General features: G+C 43.9%; 1 protein-coding gene across 1 annotated transcript; it reads left to right on the plus strand.

Moving 5' to 3' along the window:
* Positions 1 to 8,372: 8,372 nt before the first annotated feature.
* On the plus strand, positions 8,373 to 9,647 carry PNRC2 (proline rich nuclear receptor coactivator 2). Its single transcript, XM_012750674.3, has 2 exons — positions 8,373 to 8,504; positions 8,824 to 9,647. The coding sequence occupies exon 2, from the start codon at positions 8,842 to 8,844 to the stop codon at positions 9,259 to 9,261; it is 420 nt and encodes a 139-aa protein (XP_012606128.1). The 5' UTR covers positions 8,373 to 8,504; positions 8,824 to 8,841; the 3' UTR covers positions 9,262 to 9,647.

Below are 9,647 nucleotides of genomic sequence, written 5' to 3' on the forward strand. Positions count from 1 at the left end.
TACTATTATCATCTAACGAGCAGTACATTTGTAATATGCAAAAGATCATACCTTTGAATTGCATAAGTAACAGTTATAACAGAACAAGATATACCAGTTGCAGGCGAGAAGATGGTGTAAAAATTTAATCATGGTGAACCGGAATAAAGAGATCAGGCAGATCCTTGGGCAAATCACTTCACTTCCTCATGCCTTAGAAGCTGTGGGCTAATGGAAACTCCCTGGTTGCCTGCTGTTCCCAAGAGTGGAAGTCACACCAGGCTGTCAACTAGGCCAAGCAGTTTAAATCATCTATTAAAACTATGTCAATCTATTTTTTTCTGCTGTGGCAAAATACAGGTTCTTGGGCCATGGAAGCTTGACTCATAGTCTCTTTCCAAGCCCATGCAATCATCCAGAGGACAAACATTGGCTTGTCTGAGTCAGTGGACAAATTCCAGATCTTTGTAGCTCATTAACTGCCAAATTGACAGCTATGGAGACTGTCAACTGTGATGAATAACTAGACCTTATTAACTCCATGTTCCTCTGAAGAAAGAGCTGTCCCACAGGCATATTTTGTAAAAGGGCCATGTATAACATGTGTCACTTTATTTTATTTTTTGAGACAGAGTCTAACTCTGTCGTCCAGGCTCGTGTGCGGTAGCATCATCATAGCTCACAGCAACCTCAAACTCCTGGGCTCAAACGATCCTCCTGCCTCAGCCTCCCGAGTTGCTGGGACTACAGACGCACACACCACACCTGGCTAATTGTCTCTATTTTTAGTAGAGATGGAGTCTTGCCCTTGCTCAAGCTGGTCTCGAACTCCTCACCTCAAGTGATCTTTCCGTCTAGGCCTCCCAGAGTGCTAGGATTACAGGCCTGAGCCACTGGGCCTGGCTGTAACACGTGTTGTTGAAAAAACCTAAAATTCTTTCGACTATTCCCTTCTACATAAATTTCCCAACTCCTCTTACAGATACAGTGTTGGAGAAACTGCCATAAATAAGGATGAGCAAGAATAGTATCTTCAAAACCAGAAGCATGGGTTTAGCCTGCTTTTAGCCTGATTGTGGGAGCGTGTATGGACACATAATTTCTGGAAGGTATTTGATAATGTGTATCCAAAGTCTTACCTATATATTTACTTTGTAACCTAGTAATTTCAACCCTAGGAATTTACCTAAAGGGAATTTATTTGAAGATTTTTCTTAAGGATATTCAGCTCAGCATATAATAGCAAAAAATTAGAAACCACAATGGAGAATAGTAAAATTAATGACAGGTGATCAGAACATAAAATGTTGTCAACAACAATGTAGGTACATATTTATATACATGGAAACATGCTCATGATATATTGAGTTTAAAAAGTAAAAAAAAAAAAAAAAAAAAAGAGGCCGAGGCAGGCGGATCGCTGGAGGTCAGGAGTTCGAAACCAGCCTGAGCAAGAGCGAGACCCTGTCTCTACTATAAATAGAAAGAAATTAATTGGCCAACTAATACATATAGAAAAAATTAGCCGGGCATGGTGGCGCATGCCTGTAGTCCCAGCTACTTGGGAGGCTGAGGCAGCAGGATCGCTTGAGCACAGGAGTTTGAGGTTGCTGTGAGCTAGGCTGACCCCACGGCACTCACTCTAACCTGGGCAACAAAGTGAGACTCTGTCTCATTAAAAAAAAAAAAAAAAAAAAAAAGGAACAGGCTGGGCGCGGTGGCTCACGCCTGTAATCCTAGCACTCTGGGAATCTGAGGCGGGTGGATTGCTCAAGGTCAGGAGTTCAAAACCAGCCTGAGCCAGAGCCAGACCCCGTCTCTACTAAAAATAGAAATAAATTAATTGGCTAACTAAAAATATATAGAAAAATTAGCTGGGCATGATAGTGCATGCCTGTAGTCCCAGCTACTCAGGAGGCTAAGGCAGGAGGATCTCTTGAGCCCAAGAGTTTGAGGTTGCTGTGAACTAGGCTGACACCATAGCACTCTAGCCCAGGCAACAGAATGAGACTCTGTTTCAAAAAAAAAAAAAAAAAAAAGAACAAAAGAATACATATCATTTATGACCATGTTTCTAATAATAATAAAAAAAGCTCAGAAATTGAGGGCTTTCTATGTGCTAGGCACTGTTCTAATTACGTCAAAGGTGTTGACTTACTTAATCCTTACACTAAATGTTAGGTATTGTTATTATCCCCATTTCACAGATTGGCAAACTGAAGCACACAGAATTTAAATAGCTTGCCAAGGTTCGTCTCATGCTAGAAAGCCACAGAGCTAAGCTCTGACTCTGGGCAGGCTTTGGAACTGTGTTCCTACCACCACTCACACGGCCTCTCAGTATAGAAAAAAGATTGGATAGACGTGCCTCCAAAACATTAACAATTGCTAGCTCTGGGAGATGAGATGTTGAGTAATTTTTATTTTATTTTTATATCGGCTTTTTCTATAGTTAATATGTTACTTGTGTAACAAGCTAAAAGGCCAATGAAGGCCGGGGCGTGGTGGCTCACACCTGTAATCCTAGCACTTTGGGAGGCTGAGGCGGGCGGATCGCTCAAGGTCAGGAGTTCGAAACCAGCCTAAGCAAGAGCAAGACCCTGTCTCTACTAAATAGAAAGAAATTAATTGGCCAACTAAAAATATATATAGAAAAAATTAGCCGGGCATGGTGGCACGTGCCTGTAGGTCCAGCGAATCGAGAGGCTGAGGCAGGAGGATCGCTTGAGCCCAGGAGTTTGAGGTTGCAGTGAGCTAGGCTGACGCCAAGGCACTCTAGCCAGGGCAACAAAGTGAGACTCTGTCTCAAAAAAAAAAATAAAAAAAAAAATAAAAGGCCAATGAAAATATTTAACATACAAGATCTCTGTTGCAGACTTGAATGTGTCTCCCTGAGCCTCAGCTTTCTCATCTGTAGAATGGCCACCCTGCCTATCTTGAACAGTGCATGGCAGGATTGAATGAAACAATACACTGAAAACACTTTGATGGTGTAGATTTGGAATATGTTAAATAAAAATGCTAGGTGCTATTACAATGAAAAGTAGAAAGCCACAAAGCAAACATGTTTATAGGAATTTAGAGACTGTCGCTGAGCAAACACTGTGTGGGAGCTTTAGTGGTTTCATGTCTCATCTAATTCTCTTTAGGGCCTCCCATTACATCTGAGATGGGGATGGCATGTCTCTTCTTCATGCCATGGGTGTGAACGTTGGGAGATGGGTATTGTCATGGTCTTATACATAAGTAGATGACTCCCAGATGCCATTATTTTTGGGAGGCTGAGTATTGGGTGTTTCAGATTTCTTCTACCAATTCAGCTGCCCGTCTCTACCTGTTTTGCTCATTCTTTCCCCGTCCAGTAGCCTCTGGCCTGAGGACTGATGTTCAGACCCTGGAGTGGGCCAAGAACTGGACGGTTGGGATCAACAGACTAGCAGGGGAACCTGGTGGCTGAGCCTGGGAGTCCAGCTGTGTGAAAAACACTTTAAAACGGTAATCTAAATAACCCTGGGTGTTCCGGAGCTAGTTTTTCATTTTTGGGGGGTTGTTTGGTGTGATCACTAGCTTTGAGAATTACACAGGAAAAAGAAGGTCTCCTTTATACATACACCTCCACACTCGGGGATTACCCTTTGAAAAACCGAGAGCAGTTCTCAACTGGAGTGAGACATTGGAATCAACTGGGTTGGAATCCCACGCATCCATCTTCAGAGATTGTGATTCTAGGATGGGGTCTGGGTATCAGAACCCTTGAAAGGTCTTGAAGGTTGAACCCCTGGATCAGAGTCACAGGAGGCGTGGGAGTTTAGCATTGACTTCCTGTGCCCCATTTAGTAATTACACCGAAATGGCTACAATGGCTGAGAACAGATTTGCAACTTCTCAGGAACCAGTGAGCGAGCAGGGGCCGGCAGCAGATGCTTCCCCAGGAAACAAATTCATGGTGTGGGGAGGACTGTGTGTTTTGATACCAGTTTGGCAACAAGATCAGAGCCCTGAGGCACATCAAAACATTGGGCAGGTGTTCCATTTTACTCTCTGGCAGGTTCCAAGAATTTGCTTGCTGCTTCTAACTAAAATAAGCCCTCAGCTGACAGACCTCCACGCATTCAAAGTTGACTATCTGAATTCACAGAGGAGCTTCAGGGTGAAAAAGAACCAAACCAGCTTTTGTTTGAAAGCAGCCACTCAGTTTCACTGGAGCTTTGTTCTAAAGGTATGATCACCCCGCCCACCCTGGCACCCCACCGTGTGGGGGCTAAAGTACCATACCCTTCAGCCTACAACCTGCCCATTCTCTAACGCTGAGCTTTCAGAAACCTTCTTTTAGCTCCACTTTTTACAGATTAGTAGATAATGTTTACTTAACAATTGCATTGATTTTGGCTCCCTCTGCTACATAATTCACCCCTCCTTTTCTACTCTTTTTTGCAGGGTCTGGGCACAATGTCTGTAACCTGCACCTCTTTAGTGAGATTGACAGGTCGATTTTGGCATTGCCTGTCCTTGACTCCCAGGGAAAGAACATTAGAAATAAATCTCCCCAGACACCAGTTTCCTTCTCGGATAAACAGTAAAGGGAACGGCTTTTGGTTTCCTTTAGAGCCTGGATGGAGCCTTGTTCACTGTTGTATCCCCAGGGCTTGGCAGAGTGCCTGGTACAAAATAGGTACAAGATAAATCTTTGCTAAATGTTTTATATTGAACACTCATGTATTTATTATGCATTTGGCTCCCAGGATGGGTGATCCATATCCTGAGAGCTGTTTGTTTGTATCAACATTCTCCTTATTTGAATTGAGAACCACTAATTGGATTGTGTTGGTGGAACTGATTTAAAGACCACATGGGGACAGGCAGAGAGGCTGGATCAGATGTCCCAAAGAGGGTATCATTTTAACTTTCGTTCTCCAGCTCTGAACCGTTGTGGGCACTTGGTAAATATTAATGAACGATGAGGTTGGAGCTATATTGAGAGGGTACGGGGAGCCTGGGACATGGTTAAACCTTTAACAGTGCTCTCCTGAAGGTAGTCTGACTCTGACCTCTGGCAGAGAAACTGGTTCAGCCAGATGGTAGGATGGGAGGCTTCATGCTGCCCAAGCAGCCCTGGCAGCCCAGGAAACAGTGTCTGCCCTGGGCAAAGTACCTTTTAAGTGCTGGGGAGGACACAGAAATGACTCAGACACAGTTGCTGGAGGGCATAGAGAGCCTGGACTCTGTAGTCTTAGTGTGTGGCTTTCAGCTTTAAACTGAGTTTCAGATTCTTCACCTGTACAGTGAAGATCAAAATGGCACCTACCCCATAAAATTGTTGTGAGGATTGAATGAAATTATGTAAGCAAAACAACTTAGCACAGGGTAGGTAGGGGGCAGTGTAAGTGTATACCTTACAGTGTATGTTTGTAAGTTTCCAATACATTACGGGTGTGTCCATGCAGATAAGATTCAGAGGGTGGCTGAAGAGTGAGAGACTGATTCTAGGTTGGTCTGCGTGCAGTGGTGTTTACAACTAATTGATCACATTCAGTCACAGATTCCTTTGTTCCTTCTCCACTCCCACAGCTTCACTTGACTAAAAAAAAAATACTAATTCTAGATGGCAATAGCTTTGAATAATTTGCGAAATGTTTGAGTTTAGATTTTATTCTATATTATAATTTGGAGCCACTAAAGTGATTTTTGAAAGAGTAACATCTTTAAGAACCCATTAAATACAGCCTGGTGATTATCTGGCCAGATGTCTAAGCAAGTTTCTTGAATGTTTGGAAAATGTTACATTTCCCTAAGATAGCTGATGGCTTATGACTCACATCTTACTTTACTATGATTGGCATCAGAAAGTCCTCATCTCAAAAATATCTCTCCATTTTACCAAATTAGATTAACAAAGTACATCTTTTAAGATGCAGTAACTTTTCTTAAGATCCATGACTAGAAGAACACGAGGTTTTGGGTTGGATTGGGAGGTGATGGCAAAAATTTTAAAGTTTAGAAAACAAATTATGTGAGATTTGTAAAAAGTGAGTATACATAAATCCTGTGATGTCAGTTTATGTATATGCGTGCATATATTGTGAATGTAAAGTAAAGAGATTGATTTGGGTCCATTTACCCTAGAATTATTCATGTTCACAGCAATTAGTCTCTTCTCTTTTAAAACATTCACTTTGGGTTGCTTATACATTGACTCCAAAGATGTTGTCCTTTTCCCCTTTCCTGCACCTTATTTAATTTTTTTTTAATTCTTTTTTTAGCTTAGACATGTCAACAAGACCCTTTCCTGCACCTTGCTGGCAAAATCAACTGAATATACTCTTTCTCCCCCTTTTTTCCACTTACAAATGGGGCAGAAAGGGGAATAAAAGCAGCAGTCCTCATCTCCAACAAACTTATTGTACACTTAGCGAGGTGCGGTGCTCAGAAGAATGAAACCTGGCTTTGCCCCTCGCGGAAGTGTGGCGGAGGGACAGGTGGAGGTAGACACAGACACAAGTGACTATAATACGGTGTGATAAAGGGCTCTAATTTAAAGACCACTGGGGGCACAAAGGGGGAAGTGATTAACTCGACCCGGGTGTGTCAGAATCGCCTTTGCAGGGAGGCCACTTTGGACTGAGTGCGAGGCTGGAGGGTGGGAGGACCGGAGGGAGCCGGTGGGTCCGCAGCTTTGGGGACGCGCAGTAACTGAGGAACAGCACGAGACAGGTGTGCAGAGGGTTGGGCAGGGAAAGCAACTTGTTTTAGTTTCTTCCATCTATAAAAACAGGTCACGCGCCTCGGCGCACCCAGCGCCCTCCGCTCACGCCCGGGGAGTTCCAAGGCCGGCGAACGGAGCGGGCGGCAGACCACGGCCCGGCGGGCCCGGGTGCCGAGCGTACAGCGCCGCGCCTCGGCCAGCGTCAAGAGCTGGCGGAGGCAGCCTGGGTGGGCCAGGGGCTCGGGTCACCCTAACGCCGGGAAGCCGTCGGGGTGGGCCCGAGCCGCGGCCCAGGGCAGGGCAGGGGCGGCCGCTCCGGACCGGGCAGTTATTCCCGACATGCTCCTCCCAAGGGGGGATTTCAAACCCTGGGCAACAACCAACTCCCCGCCTTCGCCCCCGGCCGGCCCCAGCAACAGGCGGTGGCCCGCTTCTCATTGGCCAGGTTCCGCGCCGTCGTGTTTTGATTGGCCGCGGAGCCTGCTTCTGCGCTCGCCACTGCCTCCATTTTGTCAGTAGAGGCAGAAGGAGGAGATTGGGCAGGAGACGCTAGGTGGTGAGCAACTAGCGCATCGGTGCTCGTGGGCTTTGTTCGATCCGTGCCTCGTCTCTCCCTGGAAAGGGAGGGAGGCTTCGCTGTCGAGAGGGGGTCGCCGTCGCAGTTCCGAGCTCGAAGTCGGTGAGTGGTGGCGGCGCCGCGGGTGCGGCCATGTTGGCGGCCGCGCTCCCATTGTTGGGGGAAGGCGGCGAGCAGGGAGATGCGGAAACGCGGGCGGGCGGCCGGGAGCACCGGGACTCCGGGCTGGGCGCGAGGCCGAAGGAGCCACTCGGAAGCCAAACCCGCGTCGGAGGAGGCGAGTTTTTCGGGTTCGAGTTGTGAATGACTCAAGGTCCGGAACTCGTAATTTACTTAGGGTTACTAAAACTGGAAGGCCCTCTTTCTTACCCTTTGGAAAGGAAGGTGGTTTAACTATTTGGTAACTTGGTTTCTTGGAACATCAAACGAAAGCGAAACCTCGAACGTTAATCTTGTTCATCGTAGGGAGGCATTTCCAATGTATTTAAGATGGGTCAATGGCGTAGGTTGTTAAGGATTGTGAAAACTTATTTTAAAACGGGAAGGAGTCGAGGGTGTACATAACCAAAGGAAGCACTGCATGATGATGTCTTATTGGGAGAGGAGACTGAAAACGGGTACGTGTTGTCGAAAGATTGGAAAATTCTGGTGGTATTTTGAAAAACATGGTCTCTTTAGAAAAATCAATTTTCAGCCAGTTTCTTTGTATGACATTAACGCTTCTCTAGTTTGACTTAACATTTTGGTCACAAATTACGTGAGAAAATCTGAAAGGTCTTTCCTAGGAAAAGTTTTTTGTAGGACTTGCAGACATCCTTCCAAAACTTGCCCAGAGTTCCTGGGGCTCAAGGATGAAAAAAAGTTTTAAGTGATGGGGGTCCTGAAGTCAAAGAAAGCTATCTTCAGAGACTTTATTTTCTACCTGTTAGTTCAGGAAGCAGCCATTCTTTACAGTCAGCTATTTCAGTTTAGTAAATCTAAACGATCGCTTTCTCTGTGTTTTTGAATTGAAGTAACGAAATAATCCTTATTTTTCTAGCTAGGGCTTCTCTCAAACCTGTGTGCTGAGGAGACTCAGATGTTGGCCTCAGCTCCTAGGCTGAACTCAGCAGATCGGCCCATGAAAACTTCTGTATTGACACAAAGGAAAGGATCCTTCAGAAAGCAACACCTATTATCCTGGGCTTGGCAACAAGGAAGAGGACAGGTAGTGGAAATCCTACAATCTGAAAAGCAGACTGAAAGGTATTTAAAAATTCACATTACAATGGGGGAAACATTTTTTGATGGACCCATCCTAAAACAGATTTTATTTTTAAATAGAGGATTATTTTCAGGTATGTGGGGTAAGCTCATTTTTCTTAGGGAAGGAAATCAACTGCATACAATGAGGTATGAACAGCTTGCTTTAATTTTTGAGTTAAAGCAGCTGAATAGCCTATTTTTGAGGTTTTTCCAAGACTTACGGAGTTACAAATTGGGGTTATAGAAGCTTCTTGAAGATGATTTATAACTTTTCTTATTGGAATTTTTTAATTCAGTATTTGTTTCCATTCACTTACAGGTGACAAAGAAGCTGAAGATGGGTGGCGCAGAGAGGTATAACATTCCAGCCCCTCAGTCTAGAAATGTTAGTAAGAACCAACAACCGCTTAATAGACAGAAGACCAAGGATCAGAATTCCCAAATGAAGATTGTTCATAAGAAAAAAGAAAGAGGACATGGTTATAACTCATCAGCAGCTGCATGGCAGGCCATGCAAAATGGGGGGAAGAACAAAAATTTTCCAAATAATCAAAACTGGAACTCTAGCTTATCAAGTCCCAGCTTGCTTTTTAAATCTCAAGCTAATCAAAACTATGCTGGAGCCAAATTTAGTGAGCCGCCATCACCAAGTGTTCTTCCTAAACCACCAAGCCACTGGGTTCCTGTTTCCTTTAATCCTTCAGACAAGGAAATAATGACATTTCAACTTAAAACCTTACTTAAAGTACAGATATAAAATAACAAAGTAGCATTTTTAAAACTTAGGTGGTTTATGGATAGTCAATTGGTCTGAAACAGATTCACTAGGGAATCCTTTTGTGTAGAACTAATTAATGTAAAAAATATAATTAGATTTCATCTCATTTGCTTTATGTGTTGTGTGCACTGTGATGTAATAGTAGTATCAGTGCAGCTTAAGGTAACTAAATTAATAATTGTATTTGGTAATAAGTATTCTCAATCGAGTATCTTGTAAGTGAAACTATTCAAGTTTAGATTTGGGGAAATGGTAAAGGAATAAACTTTTTCTATTGTTTGTTGGGGGGAAACATAATAATTAAGATTTATCATTCATGGATCTCAGTAGATTTACTTGAGTTAGTGAATCAGATTATAAGCATC

Source organism: Microcebus murinus, chromosome 2 (assembly GCF_040939455.1).
Source record: "Microcebus murinus isolate Inina chromosome 2, M.murinus_Inina_mat1.0, whole genome shotgun sequence".
NCBI classification, from domain to species: Eukaryota; Metazoa; Chordata; class Mammalia; order Primates; family Cheirogaleidae; genus Microcebus; species Microcebus murinus.